The sequence below is a fragment of the Hibiscus syriacus genome, unplaced genomic scaffold, assembly GCF_006381635.1.
Source record: "Hibiscus syriacus cultivar Baekdansim isolate YM2019G1 unplaced genomic scaffold, ASM638163v2 tig00116983_pilon, whole genome shotgun sequence".
NCBI classification, from domain to species: Eukaryota; Viridiplantae; Streptophyta; class Magnoliopsida; order Malvales; family Malvaceae; genus Hibiscus; species Hibiscus syriacus.
Window position 1 is genome coordinate 689,030 of NW_024063506.1, and position 25,750 is coordinate 714,779.

A 25,750-nucleotide genomic window follows, 5' to 3' on the forward strand; every position below is an offset into this window, starting at 1 on the left:
TGGATGAACTTAGAGTATATGCATACAAGAATACCCACCTTTACAAAGAGAAAACAAAACGATGGCATGACAGAAAAATATTGCCGAGGAACTTTTATTCTAGACAACAAGTACTGCTCTACAATTCACGCCTTAAGTTATTCCCATGCAAGCTAAAATCATGATGGTCAGGACCATTCATCGTATACCAAGTCCATGACAATGGAGTAATTGAAATTCAGAACCAAAACGATGGTTCCATCTTCAAAGTGAACGGGCAGAGACTCAAGGAGTACAAAGGAGCCCCAATCATGCGCGACAAACTAGCATCGTTAGCACATGATGCCCAAGAGTTTGCTTTTCTTAATTGAGCAAATATTAGTTGCCATGGACACGAAAATCTGAATTATGTACATAAATAAGTTAAGTTATTTTATGCTTTAATCCATTTTTATTTTATTATTTTCTTCTTTTATATTATAGGCGAGCAAGGAACACGTGGCAGCATGGGGAGTTGAAGCATGCATGAAGAGAAAAAAAAGAAGCCCTAGGGTACGTGATTTGGAGGCAGAATAAAGAGGCAAAGAAATCCTTTCTTCCCCTTTATGTCTTATCAAATATTTCTCATTTAATGAGAAATCTTTTCCCCACCATGTAAAGACCAAAATGCCCCGAAACCACCCATCACTTTCCAAGAAAAACTACCCACTCTTCTTCATCTTCATCGTGTTTCCTTCTTTCTTTACAAACCATAAAATTTCTTTTCTTTCCATCAAAATACCTCCCCATCGCCACCACTAAAATCAGCCAAGAAAAATGGTGAGATCGAGACCGGCCCTAGCCCCCAGACAGAGTTTTGAACGTTTCCAAACAGCCGAAGCAAAGGCATGATTCAAAATCATTCAGCAACACCAAGTCTATTTGGAAGATGGATTTGTTTTTCTAGCCGAGAGAGAAGAGCAGTTTGGCCCTGAGGTGATGGACGTCATAAAGAAGCATAACTGGGAGAAGTTTGCTCGTAATCCTAACGCCGTAGAACCAACAATGGTGAGGGAGTTCTATGCACACCTCGCGGACACCTCCAACCACACGGTATATGTTCGAGGAAAACTCATTCACTTTTCCCCTTCTGCACTTAACAAATATTTAAAGTTGGGGAAAGCGGATGACCAACATAAGAGATTTATGGCCGAGGCATATCAAGAAACGTACAGTGGAGTTCTACAGGATTTATGTTTTGGGTGGGCCAAGTTCGAAGGGAATGCACCCACAAGAAAGTGAGTAGATCGCCGAACCCTCAAAGAACACGTGAAACTGTGAAACTATTTTCTTAAAGGCAAGCTGATGCCAACGTCCCATAACACCAATGTCCTCGTCAAGCGGTTGATTCTGTTGCACTCGATCATATACGGTAGGATGATCGATGTGGGTGAAATCATCTTTGAGCAGATCCATGATGTGCCAAGAAGAACCGTGGTAACCTACTATTCCCAAACCTTATAACCGCTGTGTAGAAAGAAAAGGTTCTTGAGGAACCATTCGAAGACTTCATCAAACCCAAGGATGGTATTACAAAGAAAAAGGTCCCTGAGTTGATGAGTTTCAATGATGACGACCCAAAGGAGGGTTTGGAGCAGGAGCGAGGAGAAAAATCGGTTACCACGGTTAGAATGGCTGCTGTGGTCACGCACACGCGTGAGACGCGTGAAAATATCGGGCACCTGGAGGACCACATGAAAATTTACTTTGAATACGCCAAGGCAAAGGATATGCAACTCAACACCTTCATCAAGGAGTTGCTCCCTACCACAATGATTAGACTGCCAACATTCCCCAGTGTCATCCTCAACTACAATACGGGTGGCAACACATTTCATGCCTCGACATCTTATGTCCCTCCAGAGGTTCCTACCAATGTGCCACCATTGGCAACCCATGTCCCACCCGTACCAGAAGAAAGCCACGGTGATACCGAGGAATTCCTCATCCTTCTCCACCACTGAAAGTAGCAGTGATACTCTACCCCACTTCTTCACTGATGAAGATTTCAAGCCAGCACCGAAGCAGACTGAGCAGGATCCTATTTCATCCCCAGTTCGATTAACACCACCAGCCCCAACAACAGCTTCTAGTCCACCCAGTTCCAGCACAACCGACTCCCGCGACCGAGCATTCTACTCCAGCCTGAGCTTCGACCAGTAAGAAGTGATACAAGAGAACGACAGGGCGTATACTCCAGTCAAGCCACACCACCACAGTAAGTTTTTGTAGTTTTCATTTTTTTTTTTTTGCATTTTCATATAACAGTATTTAGTGTAGTTTTCATGCATTGAGGACAATGCATCCCTCAAGTTTGGGGGAGGTGTTGTCCATTCTGTCATACTTTGTTAAATAGTAATTGATGTTAATTGGTTGAAAATTTTGGTTGTCATGACATAAGCAGGTTAGGATTATTGTTAGGAATGGATTAGGGATGCGCAATGATGAATGCAAAATTTTATTGCCTAGGCCATAATTATTGTAAAGACTGTCTGAAGAAGAGAACCAACCCTAGGCTTGATCCTTTGAAACTTATAAACATGATTGTAGGTTGTCTTTGCTCTAGGTAATCTGTAAAATTTTTAGGAAATAACTTTCTAATTGCCGAGACTTCAAAAATATTCTAAGGGTAAGGTAAAAACTCTCTAGTGTTTAAAAACTTGAAAGCTCGAAAAAGACAAAGGGACACTCCTCTGTGCAAAGTCATGAATAATAAAAACTACAAAAAAATTAAGAGTAGCCAAGGCATATGAGTGAATGAAAGTAGTCACAGGATGACTCTGCCGACTAGCTTAGGGGTGGAAGGTATGCTCCCTTTCACCTAGAGTGTGGAACGGTAGTTGTGATGTGCTGACTCCCCTATATAAAAAAAGTGTGAATAAAGAGAATAAAAGTTGATAAATAACTAGGAGTATAAACTAAGCCTGATGAATAATTTTTTGCCTTGATAACCTAGAAGTGCTTACTTTAAGTTTTCTAATTACCTTTATGCATAACTAGTTACAATCACGCACACACAATAGCAAATGATCCTGACTAGGTAAGAGACTTGACTAATATGACTGTCGAACATATTGAGGCCACATATTTTTGCTGAGGGCTGAATCTCAAACCTGATGATGTTCTTGACATTGCTTTGCCATGACAATTTTGATTTTCTTCTAGCTATTATCCATTTCTTGAGGACAAGCAATAGCTTAAGTTTGGGGGTGATACTCCGTAAAAAGACTTAAATTCTAGTATTTTCACCTAAGTTATTGCTCGTCTAAACAAAGTATGCACTGCATTTTTAGTTGCATTTAGTTACATATAGGTTGTGGTGGATAAGTTTTGCCTAGGCAAGATTTATTTGGCTTAACTGATGATACTGAGGAGAAGGGGTTGTTTGAGTTGTGTTTTTATAGGAATTCTACAGAGGAAGAACATTTCAGTCGTGACAATGAAAAGTTGTAAAGGCCAATAGAGCAGATGAGAACGTGAGGAGCAAATTTATCTCACCGAGGTAAGATTTATCTAAAAAAGTCTGAAGCAAATGTGGCGAAACCGCCTATGTCACATGCCAACTGGATGACCTGCTTCACGTGCAAGCAAGCCTTGAATATCCTGACAACCGCCGGCCACCTTTCTTTTTTAAGTTTTGGAAATTAATAACGGCTAATTAAGAAAACTCAAAAGCATGCAAATGCCTAGGAGATTCTCCTTATAATTATTAGACGTAGCCGCAAAAAAGAAGAGGACAAGGAAGAATAAAGAAGAGCTTTACCTTAGGCATGAGCAAGCAACTGCAGTGCTTTCCCTCCGTCTACCCCCCAGTCTTCCTTGGTGTCCTCTACAGCCATATGATAGCAAGCGGTGATCAGGCCTCGAGAGAGGGTGATCACCAAGGCAAGCGTGGTGCTGATCAGGATTATTGCGACAGAGCCCTCGGTTTTGGGAGTCGTTCTTCCTTTGTTCTTAAACTCTTATTTTATTTGGGGTTATATTAAACGGTTTAATCTTGGATGATCTTTGATAACACCATGAATGCTTTACTTGGTGTTAAACTTTGTTTTGCCTGAACAATATTTTATATTTATGAATGATGAATTATGTTTGTTTATGACTGTTTTGCTCATAGTTTAAATATTTTGCCTTAACATTGTAAGAGCATCGAGAGATCGCCTAGGGTTTCGGTAAAATATGTATGGGCATTGTAAGAGCATCGAGAGATAACCTTTTGTCTAGAAAGTGATTCTTGAATTCGAGAGAATTAAGAGAGATCAACGTGAGAAAAGGAATGAATTTAGGATGATGAAGTTCTAACTTGTCTACCTTAGAGATAATGAGTGAATTTTAAATGACTAAAAGGGATAAAGGCTAGAGTTGGTTAAGATAACGTCTATAGTTAACGCCAAGAGGTATTGCCATAGCAACGTCTAAGAATACCTAGTAATCCTGTAGGGCAGTTTAGTGAGTCATAATAATTCATTCTGGGCTTAAAATAATTGTTGCTGAGACAATGGTTTAGCATCAGTGCTCTGTGACACATCTGAATATGTGAGGTTATTTGCATTATATTTAATCCAATACTTGTTTTTTTTTATCTGTCTGCATATTTTCTTTGTCTCGACCACACTTGTCTGAAATCATTGAATCATTATTCTTAGCTCCTTAATATTAGTTCTTAGCTTTAATACTTATAGGATTAATTTGTGGCATTATTTCTAGTTGTGGTGAAAGATATTTCTAATCCAATCCATGTGGAGACGATACTCACTCACTACTATATTACTTGCATCGATTGTGTATACTTGCACATATTAGCTTGCCTTAGCATATGCATTCACAAGCGATCAATATGTTTTGTATGTGCTACATGATTTATGTAAAATACTATTATGTGATAATAGGAGAACATAAAATAAGTTATTTATTATATGATTATAAGAGGCAAGCCATGTGAAAAATAATGTGATACATAAAAATGTAATGTAAGCTATGAATAAGTGATGATCATGTACATGTGTGTCTATGAGAAGACTTAAGAGAACAAAATATAAACCATAAGATAATAAATTATGCGACTCTATGAGAATAGTATATAAATTAGGGGACATGAACATAATGATGATACGAACATATAGGATAAGCATTATAGGAAAGTTTATATACTTAAAGGAAACTATGATATAGGAGTTATAGAATGAAGAACTATAAAACCTTATGAGAAGGTTATAGAAGTTATGTGAAACTGAATTAAATAATTAGAGTAAACTAGTAATTAAATAATGTGAGATAAGTTATAAGGGTTATATATTATTATATAGGCTAGTATAATAAACCATGTAAACTGGTATAAGGGAAAATGAGATAAGATAAGTAGCATTTACCTATAGGATTCATATAAGATTATATAAATATGTAGCATAAACTATACAATGAATACTTAGGTGTTATATGATTCAAGTATAAAAATGAACATAAGACATAGTCAGATGCAATTATTATGTGATTTGAGTATATGACATTACTATATGGTATGGATAGGACATATAAAATTATATGTCTGTGTGATAACATGAAAAAGTGAACTAAGTTTAATGATATTGAACTATGATAGTATAAGTATATGTGATATGTAACATATGACAATGAGTTATATGTATATAAGTAATGTGCTTACATGATCACAAGATATGAGATATAACATGAGATATATGAAAGAAAGTTTATTGATAAGCTATGTGATATATGAAAGTGAACCATATGTCTATATGAATATGGGAAATGATATGAAAAAGAATGCTCATGTTATGTGAAATGAGAGCTAGAAGTATAGTTGGCTTGCCAAGAGTCGAGGGTTACTCGGAACATATGGACAGGTTACCTATGTCATTCGGGACATATGGACAGGTTACCTATGTCATTCAGGATATATGGACAGGTTACCTATGTCATTCGGGACATATGGACATGTTACCTATGTCCTTCGGGATATATGGACAAGTCCTTCGGGACATATATGACATTTCGGGACATAGATGACATCATTCAGAATATATTTTTCACATACCACTTAATGGATTCTTATATGAGCTATGGTGATAGCATATGTGTGCACAACCTCAATGTACTCGCATATCTTTAGTTCTCATATGTGTACATGGGCTAATAAAAGAGATGATATAAAGGAACCTTGTATGATACTATGTGCTTTGTTTGTGATATGTGTGGTGTTAAGTGTTACCAAAACTTAAATACAAGATTATATTATTTAAATGGGTTAATGATAATGATAATGACAATGATGTGATTAAGACATCGTTGATATATGTGCATGTATATAGTTGTAATATGAATTATTATATAATGTTGGTATTATATAGTGTGAATGGTTCGTATGTGTAATGGTGGGTCAACAAGCTCTCCCAGAGGTGAGAAGCAAGGAGTTAATGTTCATGTCATACATGAGACAGGTTATGCGGATCGACGAAAGTCATATAAGATTAAAGCCAAAAAACGGTCGGTATAACTTATATGATTTATGGTGATCAAATAAGGAGAGTCGATGAGAATCAAGATTGATTGACGGAGTAATGATGGAATTGGGAAACAAAGCGAGAGATGCCATATGTGTCATATAGCTTGTGTTTGAGGAGCTGAAGATCAAGTTAGTGTGGGCTTCAATCAGCTATAGTTTATTTGACTGTGAACGCTCGGAAATAGGGGCATACGAGCTAAGATCACTGATCCCCAACATTTGATACGATGAATGATGCTAGCTTGAGAATTTTATGGTTGATATGGAGCAATATTTTCGAACATTGCGCACCTAGTCTAAGGAAGATAAGGTGGCGATTGTCGATATATCTGGCAGTTGACGCTAGTTATGGTGGCGGTTCAAGTTCGAATGTAAGAGTGCTCCGTTAAGACTTGGGATGCGTTAAAGAAGGAGTTTAAGATTCTTCGTTCTCCTTGAGGATGTAGACTATGACGCTCGTAAGAAATGGAGGAAAGTGTCTCATACAGGGACCCTACAGGAACGTGGGAGAGAGTTCTCGACCTTGGTGCAAGATATCAAGAACATATCTGAAAAGGATAAATTATTTTATTTCCTTGGAGGGCTTAAGTCATATGCGAGGCTTAAATTGTAAACCCAGAAGGTGCGAGATTTGAAAGTAGCGATAGTCCTTGCTGCGTGCCTTAATGATTACAATGATCATCGTGGAAAGCGTAAGGTGCATTCTACGATTTGAGCGGATACCCAATAGATAGGTCAGAACAAGTTGGCACGAGGGGAGAAGATAATGGGTTGGGGAGCGAATAAGAGTTTCCTTGGAAGTGACCAACCCGAAATAGAGTCCCAAGTGGTTATGGTTAAAGCAATGGAGGGAGTAGACCCTTATTAAGGTATTTCCTTGTAATTGGCCTCATCAAATTATAAAGTGTTCACCACGAAGTGCTTTTAATGCCATGGTGACAGCAACAAGGGACGATGCGCAAGTGAACGCTTTAACTAAAGATAGTCAAACTGAGCCATTTATAATGGGTTTCTTGCGATTTATATTTACCTTACAGTCCTAGTGGAGTAGGTTGAGGAATGAGCCAGAGAGGGGATTGATGTTTATGGACAGTGTGTTCCTCATTGTTTTTAGGATTCACGATGCGCACTTTAACGTTAAGAGTAGGTAGGGAGATAAGTTCATGCCGAGCGCTTCCACATGGGAGTAGGAATGATGACATGATTTTATCCTAAGAACTCTAACGTGTGGAGCGGGAATGGTGAAGTAATTTGGTCTTGTACAAAGATGCTTAATTTGTGAAGTTCACATAAGAGTCATTGTATTATTAGCACATAGTGCATGTTCTTTTAGCACGAAGATACTTGTTTGATATGTGCGTAAGGGTGCAAGTTGTTTTGGCACGGAGGTGCTCATTAGATGTTCGTACATGGCATTTGGTATTGATTGTTCAAGGGATGTTGATTTTTAATCTTTACGCATCGATTTTTATTCTTTGTGGCAATGTGATGCCTAATTTCTTTATATTATGCAGGATACTTACTCTTTTGAGAACATTGATGCTTGTTGGGTTTTGTGAAAATCATCGAATTGTAAAAGTTTTGTTGGTGGCCAGATCAAATAGATCACTATACATGTTGTAATTGTCTATTCATCCTGACAGGCCATTTATCTGGCTAATGCGTCGAGTTCAGGGAAAGAAGGTACAAAGAGGTAATTGTGTCAATAAAATATTATCTAACATTTTATTGGTTGTAGGGAAAATTCCATGAAGCATGATTGCAGTTCAAGTGATTACTATCTGGCATCAAGTTATTTTATGTTCATGGGGAAATAATCGTGTATGGTGCCATCTACGATTCTTCTATGTCCCGAGAATAAAGTACTATCAGCTATCCAGTTTAAGAAAAGAGTGAAGAAGAGAGAGCCTTTATTCTTGGTTTTCCCAGTTTCCAAGGAGGATGCCAATTATGGTAAGGTACCTGTGGGTGTTCAAGAAATGTTAAAGGACTTTGAGGATGTAATGCCAGATAATTTGTCGAAAGAGTTGCCACCTAAAAGGCAGGTGGACCATGAGTTGAGTTAATCTCAGAAGTAAAGCCTCATGTAAAGTGCCCTTTTTCGGATGAGTCCTACAGAGCTGCTAAGTTAGAAAAGTAATGGATGGGTTGCTTCAAGCCAGATTCTTTTGACCCTCGAAGTCACATTTTCTAAAAACAATATGATGGGAGTTTGAGATTATGCGTGGATTATAAGGCATTAATAAAGTGCCTATCATGAATAAATAACCCATTCTTCTAGTTGCAGATTTATTTGACCAGCAGAATAGTGCCAAGTATTTCACAAATTTGATCTCAGGTCAGGATATCATCAGGTGAGAATGGTCGAAGGGGATGAACCGAAAATGACTTGTGTGACTCAGTGTTTCATGGCTGCATTGACATGTTTGTAGTCATCTACTTGGATGATATAATGATGTTTTGAACTTTCATAGAAGAGCAGCAGGACATATTCGATTGTTTGAGAAGAATGCGAAGATCGAGGCATACATGGGTGCATTGAGTGTACAATTCATAGGAATGAGGCACAAGGATGTTCATAAAGAGGTCGTTATGAGTTCGAGCGGAGGATAAGGAGGGGCTATCAAATATTGAGTTATATAGTAAATATGGTTCATGGGGGAGAAGACAGAGTTGCATGATACAGATTTGAAAAGAATGGTTTGGACAAGGTAAATCACATGGCATGGTATCCATAAGTGGGAATCATAGATAATGGTAAACCTAAGGTACTTTGGTATCTTGGTATGAGGTATGTCGATTTGCGTTATATTTATGTTAGCAAATGTTCTTGAGATGGTGTATTGGGAGTCGTATTATAATGATTGGGCTAACAAATGTGTTTGTTAGTGGTGGTGTAGTGTTTAGTGTTTGAGCATGTATATCCTTACTATTAAGTAAGGCTTGAACAAGAATAAAAGTGGGTGAGCCGATATCCTTTATCGAGAATGCTGCAAGTGAGAAATCGTGAGCCATGTGGACAAAATTTAGGCATAGCGTTTACAAAGGACTGAGAGAATTTGAGTTGGTACATGTCTAACATAATTGAATGCCCATATGTTTTGAGCTAATATGGTACCTTAGGATTGATTACTTGGATTGTGTCATATATGACATATTATTTGAGATGCCACAAAGTGATAGGTATGCGAAGGGTAGCACACCAAGTGATACGTCATATGGTTTAGAATGCGTGATGACGTTCAACATGTTAGAGATAACAACGATGGTTCCTCAAGGTTATCTCCATAGAGAGAATAAGCTCAATGGCAATGAGAGAAAAATGAAGGTAAGTGGGTTTATTCTACTCAAAGCTCTGAGTTTGGTGTCCCGTGGAACGAATCCTGATCTTAGTTCTTGAGGGCAAAAGATGGACCTCATGAGAAGGGTCAACTCTATACAACAAGTCAACTAAGATATGGTTTAGTGTCGATGAGGACATCGACTAAAGTGAGTGAGGGAGAATGTCGAGGACATCACATTTCCATAAGATTACCCCAACAGTAACCCGATGGTAGGCCGAGTAGTTGCAACTATGAGACAAGAAAAATCTTGAAGAATGAAGATGGAGGGCCTGTCAAGGTAATGGCCTCAGTTCAGACATTCCAACATATACTGGTGTCATAGCTGGTAAGTTTCTTTAGCTCTTTAGGGGGAAGTGATATGGTGTTGGGTCTCCACCATCCCCCTCACCCTGAGCTAGCATGTGGAGCTACCATGGTGTAAGCGACATTCTCCTAGGTTCATAAGGAACCTAGTTGTGCGAGCATCAGGACCAAGTGGATGGTACGATGTCTCTCTAAGATGATACCATAGGACGGTTTGGGGCTAGTGGGCTATATCGCGCTCGTGGTTGAGGAGTGGGGTTGCCACCTAGCATTCGCTATGCCCCACGAGATCTCCCTTCCAAGAGTACTTGTGGCTTTGGAATTACATTACGGCGTGAGACTAATGTGTGGCTTGTTTGTTCGGACAGGATACTGTGGGATCGACTAATGGACAGAGGGATCATTATTAGCCAATGTAACTTGGCTTCATGACGAGTTAATTCGAGACATGGATCTATGTTAGGAAAGACTGACTTGTCTGGGAGTTGTCCCATTCAATTTCCGCACGACATAACAACAGGGCCAGGATGTTATGTCTATGACACTTCGGTCGAAGAAGATAAAGAGATAAATGAGAAGAAATTAGAGTTTCAGACCATTTAGGGTTTTATTTGGTTTCCATCGGGCAGAGTTGAGGGTGGTCGGAGCGTAGGATGACCACCAAAGCATGGTGGCCGAGGAGTGAGTTGGCTCTGACGGTAGAGATGAGGAAAAGAAGGTGGATTGACTAAATTTGTTCAGAGGGGAAGCTTATATTTGTTATATTATTTATTTTTATTTTTTAATTAAATTTCATTTATTTATATAACAAAAATTAAAATTAAGGGGGGACGCAATATATTCTGATTGGTTACTAATTTTTATTTTTAAAAACAATTAACGATTTAGAATAAACAGAGTAATAATTTAAATTTTAAAGAATAAAAATACTTTTAAAGATAACTCAATTCAAATGGTATACTTTAACGGGAAATAGCACATTTAAGCCTAAAATTTGTTATATGTTTGAATCTTAACTCAAGGGAGAAACAATTAGAGAACTGGTGCAATGAATTATAATGATTATGGATGCTGCTTCTTTTCTCAGTTTTATTGTATTGTATGGGTTCTGCCATAATTGCGTTGAGGCCCAACTTCTCCCTCACATTATCATTATCATACATTCAAAGAAAAATATATTAAAAAATTTATGTTTTTAAGTAAGATAAAGAGAATTTATTAAATGATTTTAGTAGTAAAATAAGATAAATTTTATTTAAATTTTTAGATTCGTGTAGCTGTATTTGCAGGATGTGTATGTTATTAATGTCTAAAAAATTATGAATAAATACTATTTTATAATCGCTTTAGACATGACCAAAAACAGTAAAATAACAAGATTAAATATTTGGATAAAATGTAATTTTTAAATAAAATGATAAATAATAATTTCATGGACATTTATCCAAACCTTTTTTTTTCATGAACAAAAGAAAATAATTAAGCTTTACCAACCAAAGTTGCTTTGCTTTTACCTATGGATTGATTGTGGACCGTGCGCTCAAATTTTAACTTTTCTAGGAGACATACAAAGGCTTCTTGTGCGTATAAAGAAGAACATTCTTTCCCCTCCGATTGAATCACATTCATCATTTTGTTCTCAGAAAACACTAAAGAAAATTAAAGTTTTCGTTAAAAAATGAAATTTCAAAGATAAAGATTTGGATTTTGGGGTGAAATCATAATTTGATCACCATTTATATATGTTTTTTTAAATGTAATATAAATTTTTTATGTAGTTAAGGTTCGAGTTTGAGTTTGAATTTCAACCGATTTTAATTTGATAATATTTTAAATTTAAGCTTTTTTTAACTCGATATAAACATTAATTTTTTTTATTTTGAATTCAAGTCGAGTTTAATAATTTTAAATTCATAATTAAATTTAATTAAATTCAACTTAAATTTTTTAAAATTAAATCGAAATCAATAATACTCAAGAGCAACTCATCTTATTTACATCCCTATGTTCGCTAGTGGTGTCAAAGCATAAAGTACAAGTATTGTGAATGAAGATCCTTAGGGTTCGATAAATTATTTAAAAATATGAGAAAATTGATCGATCAATAATTTTATCTATATAAAATTTTAATAAACGAAAAATATACTATAATATTATCGGTTTACAATACACAAAATTTAACAAGAGAAAGGGCTCTAAATGATTTGATAATTACTCTTAACCACTAAGATAGTTCGGTTCATATAATATTATTTTAGTTGTATACCTATAATTGTACTCATATATTTTAAATAAATTAATGTGTTTCAATAATAAAATTGTGTCAAATAACACAATAACAATTTTCACACAATCAATAGATTACTTGGTATTTGAAACTTGCTGCGCGATGAATCCATAGTAGCAGTCTATAAAGAAGAAGAAGAAAGGTTGACTGAAAAATGGGTGAATCATAGATAGCTTGAACAGCAAGTAAACAAAAGAAACTACTTTCAGGATCACATGAAAAAGTAGAAGCAGTGAGGATGATCTTTTTGGCAACTTAACACCAGAGGTGTAACTATGGTCAATATCTTATCTTAGTGGTCCATTCTTGAATCAATTTTCATTATTGTTTTATTATACGTATAATTTTTATATTCGTTTTACGCTTATATTATATTGGTCTTTAAAATAATAATTTTTTAGAATTGATAATAACTCTTTTTTTTAAAAAAAAAAATTGATAAAGAGTTTTCACATTTATCAGGTCAAAAAGGAGAAATCCCACAAGCCCACCACAGTGCACACTCATGATTCCACCCACATCCAAATAAAATATTTATGCAATTGTGCATATCAGTCCTTTTAAAATATAAAATGAAATCAGCCTGAAATTCCTGACTACAGAATAAGACTAATGTCCATACTAATTCTTTTATAATATAATGAGTAGTCAAAACAAACCAACCATCTCTTTCCTTTTCCATCATTCATAAAGTGAAAGCCAACACATAAAGCTACCATAGAAACAGTCTGAAAACATTCTTTCTTGCTCTAAAAGAGATCATCACTTGCAGTTGCAGACAGACAGAGGTTTTGATTCTTTCTCTGGGAAGTCATCAGAGTTTCTCTTCTTTTTCTTTTCATCTCCCGGAATCAATGGATGCTGATAAATGGTCACAGGTAGGTATATTTGTTGTTGTTGTTGTTATTATTGCTGATATTCTTTTGTGTTGTTTGTTGCTAGTGATATGATTGTTCCTTTTTAGGGTTTTCAGGGTATTGGCATGGTGAAGCCAATGGAAGAGATGGTGGCCAACACAAAGGGAGAGCCAGTTCTAGAGAGAGAAACAAGGCCACCGGAGCAATTGAATTGCCCCAGATGCAACTCAACCAACACCAAGTTTTGTTACTACAACAATTATAGCCTCACTCAGCCAAGATACTTCTGCAAGACTTGCCGGAGGTACTGGACCGAGGGTGGATCGTTGAGGAATGTGCCGGTCGGCGGTGGTTCGAGGAAGAACAAAAGATCGACGTCGACATCGACCTCATCGACTTCGTCTTCGTCTTCGGCTTCAGCCAAAGTCCCGGATCTAAGCTCGACGAGTTTCCCACACTTGTCGTCTCAAAACCCTAAGGCACCACCCCACAAAGGCCACAGCCTTAACCTGGTTTTCTCGGCTAACGAAGAGATTCATCATGGTTTGAGCTTATCTCATTATAACGACCAGCAAAACTACTACTCGCCTTCGGCTATGGAGCTCCTTAGGGCTGGGATGGTATCATCAAAGGGGTTGAATTCTTTCATTCCGGCACCGACCCAAGACTTGACTGCGCTTTACTCGACTGGGTTCCCATGCAAGATTATAAACCGACACTCAGTTTCCCGATCGATGGAGCGAGAAATAGGGCTGGTGTGGTCCATGAAGGTCAAGAAAATAATATTGGTGGAAGAGTTTTCTTCCCTTTTGGAGAATTAAAACCGATTTCGAGTACTAACGGAGTTGATCAAAACAAGGAACGAAGCAATTCAGCTGGATATTGGAATCATAATGGAGTGTTAGGTGGAGGATCATGGTAAAAGAAATGATGATGATGATGAGGAAGGATCATGGAACTGCTTCTTCCTTTATTCTTTTATTTTCACAAGGTTGATTTGAGTATTAGTTGTTAAAAGTTGTTTAGAACTAACAGATCATCATCATAGGATGATGCATATATAATGATGGAGTTTCTTCATTTGCTTTTGAATCTCCCCTTCCTCCTATGAACATCGTAAAAAGCAGATCGGATCAAATTTGGGGTTTTGGTTTACGTCAGAGTTTATATCTTTGAATACTTTGCCCGTAGGTAGAAGGGAAATAATGAAAATCTGTCAGACAAAAATGTGAGTTCTTTCCATGGATTCTTCTATCTTAAGTCTATAATTGTTGCAGTGATGAACGAGTGTTATTTGAAGAAGTTAACGTCTTTCATTTATTTTTTGGTTAACCACGTGGATGCTCGCTTATATTTGTATTTTGTCCGTTATGATTTAAAAAAAGCATAAAATATAATTAATTTTATTTTTATTTATTAATATGTGGTCACCCCTAGTTAACCGCCGTTAACAACAGTTAAATATTTTGATATAATCAAACATTTTGTCTATTTTATTTACATATTCTCTCAATTTAGTAATACTTTTAATAAATTAAAATGAATTTTAATCCTCCAATCGAATGAAGCCACGTGTCACCATTCGGTCGGATGTCTAACTTTATTTTAATTAATATAGTTATTTCCACCAATCAAAGAGTGACATGTGTCACCCTCCGGTTGAAAGAAAACAAAGGAAATCAAATTGGGGTAAAAAAAATTCAAACCTTTGTCACTTAAGAAACTAAACATGTATCCAACCATTAAGCCAAGACCATTTCTCGGTCTAAAGTATACAATATGGTGTATATATTTTGTATCTTAGTGTATAAGTACTTAAATTCATAATATTTTGTATATATTAACTTAAAAAATATTTTTATATTCATTAACTTAATTTAAAGATATTTTATTTTCATTTAAACATATATATTTTATGTTAAAATTTATTTAAAAATAATTAAATTGAGAGAATATATAAATAACAAGACAAAAATGCTACCTGCACTTAATTCGGTACACAAACATTCCATCCTCACAAGTCAATCCCCTTGTTCCTATCTTTAATTCAACTGTTGTGTTCTTGTCTTTATCATAACCGAAATCTCTGTTTATAGATTAAAATGTTTAAACCTGATCAATTTATTTTTATCAGATTAAATTATATTAACAATTTGAATTGAAAAGCGAGTCAACTTTTATAAAGGAAAGAGCCAAAATTCCAATGATGTTGTGGTTAGGATAAAAAAATACTTGATATAACCCCAATAATTACTACAATACTCGAATAATTAATATAGAACCACTCTCTGTATAATTTTAAACGATGGTCTCTAACAAATTCAAAAGAACGAAATTTCAAAATTCAATGATAAAATTGAAAACTTTAAAAGTTTAGTATCCAAAACAAAAACATGCTCAAAGTTAGGTCCCAAACAAATATCAATTTCATACATTGATATAGATGTGCTAAGATAGCTGTTAAAACAGCCTAATGTACAAAAGATTTCGATAGTTTTACTTTCCCGTACAATCCTGTGACAGTATAGTTTTTTTTTTTTTAATTTAGATATGTGATATATGCAGTATTGAGCATGCATTACATTTCTCTACTGTACAAAGATCAACTTCATACACTCATTATTATTTCTTAAAGATCTACGGAAGCTTGTGGGTGCAGTCACCAAATTCACCAGGAAAAAGAAAGAAGACCAAATCTTCAAAATGTCCCACACAAAGATGTATGTATCTCTATTTTAACAGAGGCGAAGAAGCTGTATGGCTTTATATCCTGCAAGACCGAGTATTCTAAACAGGGGGGGCTGACTCACTTACCTGCATTGATGCCGAATATCCAGACCTTGTGCATGCTGGGGAACTTAGCAACGACGAGCACGATCACTGCTAGCGTGTTCAGGAAGAGCATAGGATGTTGGTAGTCTGTTGTATGGGAGGCGATCAGGTATCTGTCGCAGAAACGAAAAAGAAAACGAAAAAACAATGTGATTAAATGCCCAACTCAGCAAGTGAAAACATCACGAATTATGTATAAACTTGTTCCATGGAGGTTTAAAAAAAACAACGAGAGATTCGGGATGAGAAGTGTCGCTATTATCTATCAAAATAGTCTCTGGTTGTTAATCAGACTTCTCAAACGAGACTATGAAAATCTGCACACAGTTGAATATTTCTCCAAACGAATATACAAACAGTTACTATTGATCTAAGTGTCGAGAGCTAATATAGTAAAAAAAACAATTGAGATGAATGCATCAAATTGATCTTTTATAGTAAAAACACACAATATGATGTATCATGATCTGATCCATAACTATTAGTAAAATGTCCAAAGAGTACATAGCTAACTGTTTGCAGATACACATACTTGCTATTTGTTAAAAGCAAGACAACATGAATAAACATTTGATGAATGAGACGAGACTTTATTGCAAATATTGCAGAAGAAGAGCCATGCATAGAACCCGGTTGTGATACTCCCAACACAAATGTACGGTCTACGATCGGCGGGTATCCATATTTATTCATTGTTTCCCTAGTCATCCATATAGTTCATTACCCCAATTATGGAAACACAATAAAAGGCCGAATCATCGAACATCCAATGCTCGAGAAAGAACATTCGCATACCGACATAAATGCAGAGATACCTCACAAAATAATAGGAAAGATCACCAGCAAGATACAGAAGAACAGTAAAATATAATATAACAGACTTACAGCACAACTGGTACAACAGTTAAGAACTTTCTGTTGCGAGTTAGCTGCTTCCCGTTGTCTATCTGCTCCCACCAAGTCAAGCTACTGTAAATTCCTTGCTCATCAGCAAATGGGGTTCCCTTCTTCCAGTGAAAGAAGTGGTACGTGACCTGGAAATGGACAATCTTTACATTCGAAAGAAGCATAAGATCTGCCACTTGAAAAACCTCATATGATTTACATTAGGAAATCCCCCCCTCCGATTTCCTTATTCCCGCTTCCCCATCAACAAACCCAATTGAACACCATACAAAGCAACTTTTAACAAGCCTAAAATTCAAAAAATATGGAAGAGGGTAATTTGCAGGCATAACAAGAAACCCAATTGAACATTGAATAGTATGAGATAATTGAAAGAAAAGAATGAAACGTACGAGGAAATGGGCGAGATTAACGAAGGTCCAAGCCATGCCACGAGAGCAACCGAAGATGGAGAGAACAAGGAGCCAGGAGAAGAAGAGGAACAGAATATAGGTAGTCCATACTCCGGGATACATAAACCAGTCGGTGTTCCGATTGAGATCCGCCGGTGGCACCGCTTTCACATAAAGATTCGCCATTTATTTTCACTGACCCACCAAATCCCCAGAAGACCCAATGCTTTGATTTGATCGAATTATATATAAGGTTTCAAAGACTTTGATTTTATTATTAAAATTATCCAAAGCGGAAATTATTACAACAGCCACTTCCCAACAAAATCAACTCATTTCTCTCGTGAACGAACTTTTGCTTTAGCCGAACCTGTACGGCACCGTTCCGTTTCACTTTTGCTTTATTTTTTAAAACTTGCTTTCAGTAATAAACTTGATGTAATATTATTTTTCACTCAATTTTGTCTTTATTTCTGTTTTTATTATTTAACTTTCAAATTATTGATTTCATCACTTAACTTTTAATTTTTATCTTTTATTACTGGAGCGTTAAGTTCTAATGTAGTTTAAAGGTTTTTTAGATAAATTTATACAAAAATTCATTGAAACTTTTTTCAAGTCCAATTTTTTAGAATTTTTGATTCATCGATGTTAAATTATTTTCTTTCAAATTTGAACAATACCAGAATGAGAAGAAAATTAATAAATTTCAATTTTATGACAATCTCATCCCAAAGATTATAAATAAGATTAAGATAATATTAAAATTTTTATTTGAGTTTTGTTGGTTTTGAAAATATTTAGGTTGAAAAGAAGAAAGAGATGAAAATAGAGACTATTTTGATACCAATTATATCATAAATGATTATCGATAACGGTCTAACGATGAAAAAAAGATATCAACCATATAAAAAAGATAGATGGAGTATTAGATGAATTTAATGAACAAAACTACAGGAAAAAAAACAAAACAATTTATCGTTGCTATTATAGAGCTAATTGGATGAAAAAAAAATCAATGATAAAATCAATTATTCTAAAGTTGGAGGTGTTTTTCTCGAAAAATCATCGGTGATCGGTATATTTATCGATTTAACATCGGTCATATTATATTTCCCGATCTAACACCCGTAGCAGTAAAGTGCGCCCCCTGTCCCGCGCTATATACTGATTTGGCGTCACGTGGGGTATAGCGTCCCCCTGTACCGCGCTATACGCTGACATGGGTTACACGTGTGTATAGCGCGCCCCCTGATCCGCGCTATACGTCACGTAGGGGTATAGTGCGGATCAAGGGTCGCGTTATACGAAGTACCGAAATTATATTTAACGCGATTGGTCCGCGCTATATCTTTTATGAATAATTACATATAGCGCGGTGCATGTACCGCGCCTTATATGGTTATAAATACCCTCCTCCGCCGGTTAAGTTTCTCACATCTCCTGGCATCTCTCCTCTTAACTTATAAATTAATACAACAATTTCGTCAACGAGTAATAATTCAGGCAATCTTCTCATATTTGATTTAGAAGTTCGTACGATTTTTCGTTATAAGGTAATTTTGTTATAATTTTTTAATTATACTTATTGTTTATTATCATTATTTGAAAAAATATTATACTAATTATTTTCAATTAATTTTTATGTTTGTAAAATTGAAAAGCGGGAGCATACGTCGAAATAGTTTTGCGGTGCAGGTAATAATATTATATTATATTATTTAAATTATTTACGTTGATGTGTAAAAAATTTATTGTGTTATATTTTCGTTCATATATAATTTATTTAATCAGGTTTGTTTCAGATATTTTTTTTGCAGATATAATATTGTCGCACTTTTAAACTCAAAGAATGGCGCGACTTTTAGCTATTATTTATTATGATGGTGAAATTCGAGAAGATGAAACCGGCGTTGTTTTCGTATCAAATGAGCGTGTCAAAATATCATTCAAGAGAAACATAACTCTTGAGGAGCTGATAACGAAGATTTCGAGGAAGATTCATGTTAAAGTAGTAGAAGAATGTCGTCGTTGCAGTACAGATTTCCAACATCATTGTTGCCATTAACTTATACACGTTCGAACTTTCGAACAATGATGATGTTCAAATGATGGTTGAAGCTCAAAGTAATTATTCAGACGCACTATTGAGATGTATGCACATTTTGTTCAAGTGCGTGCTGTTCGGGGTCAATCATTAAGCTCCCACTATGGGCTGGCTAAACAAGTTGATTAAGTTGACAACCCGACTACAGTAATGTGTAATGATTTTAATGGGGAGACATTCATCCGCAACTCCTTACGATATGTACCGAGGTAGATCCACGAACAATCCGTATGGCAACACCGTGTCTAGTTCAAGGGGAAGATATTCATCTGCAAATTTCTTTGACCTTAATATGGAGATGTCATCGACGCAACAATCTGTGCAGTTTCCATTTGACACGATGGCTTCAAGCTCCAGGGGGAGGCATTCGACTACGAGCTTTTTCGATCTCAATGTCGATATGCCTTCTAGTTCAACAAGTAGTAAGTTATTCGACCTAAATGTGGAGCGCATGGAGGAACCATCATCTCCACCAGAAGAACCGCTTCGTGAGCCTGGTGCGGATGGTGCTGAGACTAGACTATTCATTCACCCAAATCGCCGTAATTCAACTCCGATGATGATGATGTAGATGAAGTTCCAGGAAATGTGGCATATCTCCCTGTACAGCAAAGCCAAAACTGTCGAGCCCCTGAATGATTCGGCATCGGCAACCCTCCTATCAACTGCAATATGCATGCCCGTGCATACATCTTAACCTCATCCTCAGTGGCGTTTGCGCTCAACTCCCGAAAAGTGGCATCTAACCAATTTAACTGTATCCTACCTCCGATAAAACTTTCCGGGACACGTCCTAGATTATCCCAGCACAAAGTAGTCCAAGAACCGGAAGCTATCCTTGATATCACATCTCCATCCACCGGAAGCCCAGGTGCATAGAAACATCCTCAAGCGTGATCGTGCACTCTCTGCACGGAAGATGGAATGTGTGGGTCTCCGGCCTCCACCGCTCTACTAAGGCAGAAATAAGGTCTGGTTCTATCTTACAATGACCCTGATGTCTACCTATATAACCAAATCCAGCCTCTACTAAATGCAGCAAGACACGGCTAGGTATCACTAACTTAAGATTCCTAATGAAAGGATCTAATACACGGTCCTTCTCCTAAAAATAAATAATTACAAAAATTAATTTTTAATCTAATAATCATGCATTAAATAAATCAACTAATTATTATTAATAATTTAAATTAAATTAAAACGTTAAAATGTTACCGTATCAGCAAAGTGTCGAGATATATGATTTTCATCCAACGAAGTAGACTGTCTTCCATTATATATCTGTAAAAAAATTATATTAGTAAAATATTAAATAAAGTAAAATACTTAAATAAATTAAATACATAATATTAAAAATATTATAAAATATAACTTAAACAGAGAGAGTATTTGAGAGAAATTGAGAAAATTTGAGAGAATTTGGTGTGATGAAAGTGATTGAGGATTGAGTATTTATAGGGAGGATTGGGGTGTGAACGGGTGGGTAATTAAATGTATAGCGCGCCTCTGTATCGCGCTATACCCCACGTGTCAGATAACCAGGTATAGCGCGGCCCCTGATCCGCGCTATACCCCTACGTGGCGTATAGCGCAGATCAGGGGGCGCTATACACACGTGTAACCAATGTCAGCGTATAGTGCGGTACATGGGGCGCACTATACCCCACGTGGCACCAAATCAGCATATAGCGCGAGACAGGGGACATGTTTTATTGCTACGGGTGTTAGATCGGGAAATATAATCTGACCGGTGTTAGATCAATAAATATACTGATCACCGGTGATTTTTCGGGAAAAACGCCAAAGTTTGATGACTAAAATAGAAATACTAGAAACAGTTAATGAAGAAATAGGCAATTTAACATTTTATCATTTCATATGTGATTCAATTGAATTTATATCTATTTTGAGTGCTTTATAATAATTACACTTCTTTGAAAGAGTAAAAGCAATTAATAAATGTTACTTCATCCCAAAGCAATAAATATTATAGCCTTGTCCAAAATTCAACTAAAGATTCCAATACTTCAGCTGCAGCACCATCGCAAGGTCTCTCCCCCTGGCCTTTGGTATGATCGGCTCCAGATGAGGCCATGCCTTAGTTTTAAAGAAACGCGTTCAGACGTGCCTAAAGCGTCGAGTGCAGGTGGGCGTCAGAAAAATTGTCTCCGGTGACATAAGCGAGGCGTACTTTTGAAGCTCTACGCCAGCACTCTGCTTTTTACGTCTTTGCGGAGGAGCTAGAGAGAGGATTGGCGAAAGAGAAAAATAGGAAGTAGAGAAAGTAGCTGAAACAAAAAAAGAAATAAACTCTATAAGGTTTATATAATCTATTAAGCAGTCCAAATATATAGTACAACGCTAAATAAACTATTAATCCCTCCGTTCCACTCATTATTAACTTTTAAAATATCAAAAATTTTAAACTTCAACTATGGTTATTTTAAATAATTGATTTTTATAAAATATATATTTAAAAACTATTCGATATAAACATTTTAAAATATATTTTTTCATATTTTTATCAACAATAAATTTTAAATAATAGATAGTTAAAGATAAAAAAGTTGACAAAAAAATCAACCATGAACAAACTTAATGAGATAAAATATTTATTTATTTATCTATAAAAAGCCCATTACAGTATCAGTACATTTCTTTTATATCGGATTTATTATGCATTTGGTCAATAATACACTGCTTTTATATTTTTATGTTTTTCTTTAATTTATCTATTTAATAGTATATATAATTATTTTTAAAATAATAAAATAAATATTAAATTAAATAATATTTACTTAATAAAATTTAGGTAAATATATAAATAGAACCTAAACTTTTAAGACGCTTGTATTTTTATAACCTAACTTTTAAAACTTACAATACAATCATAAAATTTTAGATGAATTTTCCCTATGATACCTTAGTTTTTGCTGATTCTTCTTCTTCTCCACCGTTGACCGAATAAAATCTAACAAAATGAAACAGTATTCATGGTGGCGGCGCCGCCTATCTAAACTCTTCCTCCCTTTTCGTTGACATATCCAAGGGTCGTCGTCTGCACACCACTTCTAAAACCACCATGCCGAAGCTGTATACATCACTGGACGCCGTAGGAACCAGAAGTTTCTGTGGAGATAATTCAAACTCTCCGCCACGTCGGCTAACACCAACAACGGTTGTCTCCAACCGAGAAGCTTCTGTGGTTTGTTGAAAATCCAACGGTTAAGGCTTCCATTAGGCCTGTAATCGTAAACAAGCAAGAGCTCATTGCCTTTCCGACACCAACCTCGCATTTGGACAAGGTTCTTATGTTGGAGTCTTCCCATGCTTTCGATCTCAGCCATGAATTCTCTTAGTCCTTGCTTCAAATCATGGTTCACGCACTTCACCGCAACCTCCGCCTGATTTGGAAGCGCCGCTTTAAAAACACGGCCAAACCCACTGTAGCCTAAAAGATTTTCATTCCAAAATCCATCGGTGGCTTGAAGCTCATCTTCATCTTCTTCCTTAGCCTATTCCTCCAAAAAATAAATACAATCCAGATCCACAAAATTTCAACCCTCGCTTAGCAATCAACAATGTCTAGGGTCTTCATCAGTTTCAAGGCGCTGTTAGCTTCCCGGCATCGGCGTCGTCAGCTGCAACAGCCCAGTTTTCTTCTTTAGCTTCGATCGCCACTGCTTCCAAATCAGCTACTTCAAAAGCGGCTCAGAAAACTCCGAAAAAGTCGACCACTTCAAAACCCAAGGCTGAAAAATCAGCTACTCCCCGAACCGCGACCTGACCCTCCGGGATTTTTAAAATTGCCGCTGTTTTCCCTTCTCTGGGTCGATTCGTTGGAACCCAACAGGCTTTCTGTGCCGACGCTGTTAAGCAGATCTGGAACTATATCAAGTCCCACAACCTTCAAGTCCTCTCTGTCTTTGTAGTGTTTCTTTTGCTTCCTTTATAAAGTTGATTTTTTCCTGGGTTTTCCTTCTGTCTTTCCCTGCCCTATTTCCTTGTTTATCAATTTATTGGAATTGCTTTATTTTAGTGTCTCAGGAATGATGAACAATGCAAAGGAATGTGGGCCTGAGTAAATGTCTGGGGAAATGCTTTCAACTTTGGTGTTTTATAAGTTTGATTTATTATTGATTCTTCTCCAATGTTGTTTGCTTGCTGGGTTTATGAGGATGTATCATTTTCATTGTTTTCTTTCCCTTCCCCACCCTTTATGTTGTTTCTAATGATGGGTTGTTTATTGTTGAAGAGAAGTTAAGCTGGCAGCTGTAGTTGGATTAGTTTTGTGAATGTTCAGTTGTCAATGTAGGTCTCATTTATGGAGATTGGATGCTTATTGTTCATGAATCTAACTTTAGTTCTTTTGAAGGATATTGAAATTTATGCTTGGATTGTTAGTGTGAAAGGATTCTTTTCCCTGTTGTGTTTTTGAAGTTACAATTTTAGGAGAAAACTTGTTATAATTCAGTGAAGTGATGTGAGTAGAAGGCATATCAGTTTCTTCATGTAAGAAAGTGGGGTAAAGGTGAACCGAAAGAATGTAGTGTTTTAATATTGTTATTTGTTTATGGATTTTATTGTTCTAAATTTAATATTGTGGTTTGAGTTTGATATTTAACTTTATTTATAATTTTTTACATTTATTTATAATTTAAAAATTATTTTATATGTCGTATCTTACCGTACCTATACCTGTAATTTTAGAAATTTTAGTTTCTTGTCCACGTCTCCGTATGTATCCGGTATCCATATCAGTGCAACATAGCCACAAATAATTACTAAAGCAACACAAGCAATCACGATCCCAGCAATAGCCCCAAAGGACAAAGAAGACGACGATGGTGATTCTATAAAGAACCGAGGCAAACCGGTTGTGATAATCTCTCGAAGAACTCCCCTATCGCTCAAGCTCCAAGCTAAAACTCGCTGAGCCTCGACCCACTAAGTCTTGGAAGCGGAGAACCCGACAAACATCTCACTAGCAACATAGTTAGCAATCACTGGATCTTTATAATTAAGCGTTGGCATGGACGGTTTGGGAACGCCGACGGGAGCAACCGTGACGTTGATCTCAAAATTTGAGCCATCGAAATCAATACAAGCATAGACATTTTGACCCGTCCGCATGTTAAAAGGAACGAAACTACCATTTGAAGAATTAAAATATTTAGCTGGAGCTGTTTGTGCGGATAAAATAGTGTTTAAATCGATCCCTGTATGGTTACCGTCGGGGTCATTGAATTCCGGGTTTTGACCGTTGTCGGACTCGATTTCTTGAAGAGGAGCCACCGTAGGGGTAGTCGCGTTGGTGAAAATGCCGAAGTATTGGCTAGCTAGAGCGCCGGGAGGGGAACTGGAGTTGGAAATGACGAAGCAGAGGCCGAAATAGGGGTTGGTGGAGATTTCCTGTAAGACAGAAAACGAAGGCTGTTGAGAAGGAAGAGAGTGGTGAGGAATTACAAGCTGGCTTTATACGAAGGGTGGTGGGGGTAAAATACGCGGCCGAAGGAGAACTTGTTGGAGTCGTTGGTGAGACGAACTGAGGTTGAACGAGAATTAAGAGTCACGTCAGCAAAAAACAAGAGGAGATATCTTATTGAAAATTAACTAAAAGTTTGATAACTGCATTATAAGTTTAAAAAGTTAGGTGACTAAAATACAAACATCCTAAAAGTTTAGAGAATATTTATATACTTAATCCTAAATTTTATTAAATATAAAATTTAATTTTAATAATAATTTAGATATGTGTGAAGATTTTAAATTGATTATAAAATTAATTTATATCATTTAAAAATGATTAAATGAATCAGTTAGTAACGAGTGCAAATATACTCAACTAAATTATAAAATTTTTAGCATGAAAGATGTGCCTCGTCTAAAAAAGGCGCAGAGGCAGGGGTCCTTTGTGCCTCGGTGTGCTTAGTGCCTTTTAAAACTAAGGCCACCACGAAGCTAAAAACTGCTTCAGTACCGGCTGAACCCTCGTCAGAGTGGAACCAATGCCGTCATCGAACTCTGCTTCGGTACCAGCGGAACCCTCGTCAGAGTGGAACCAATGCCGTGGAACTTGACCACCAGCTATCAAATAACGTATCTGACACTAAGGAACCAAGAATCCTTCAAAATCTAGAGAGGAAAGAGACGCCAAACATTCAATTCAAGTGGACCTCATCGA

General features: G+C 36.5%; 1 protein-coding gene and 2 pseudogenes across 1 annotated transcript in view; 1 reads left to right on the forward strand and 2 right to left on the reverse strand.

Moving 5' to 3' along the window:
• Positions 1 to 13,089: 13,089 nt before the first annotated feature.
• On the forward strand, positions 13,090 to 14,521 carry LOC120192938 (annotated as a pseudogene).
• Positions 14,522 to 16,056: 1,535 nt separating this feature from the next.
• Positions 16,057 to 25,750, reverse strand: part of LOC120192939 (ORM1-like protein 1) — a 29,004-nt gene continuing 19,310 nt past the window's right edge. The window contains exons 3-5 of the mRNA XM_039195609.1: positions 17,460 to 17,678; positions 17,047 to 17,195; positions 16,057 to 16,274 (exon numbers count right to left, since the gene is read on the reverse strand). Coding sequence (XP_039051540.1) covers positions 16,136 to 16,274; positions 17,047 to 17,195; positions 17,460 to 17,645 — 474 coding nt within the window. The 5' untranslated portion in view covers positions 17,646 to 17,678 and the 3' untranslated portion in view covers positions 16,057 to 16,135. The remainder of the gene's footprint in view (positions 16,275 to 17,046; positions 17,196 to 17,459; positions 17,679 to 25,750) is intronic.
• LOC120192915 lies at positions 22,536 to 25,747 on the reverse strand (annotated as a pseudogene).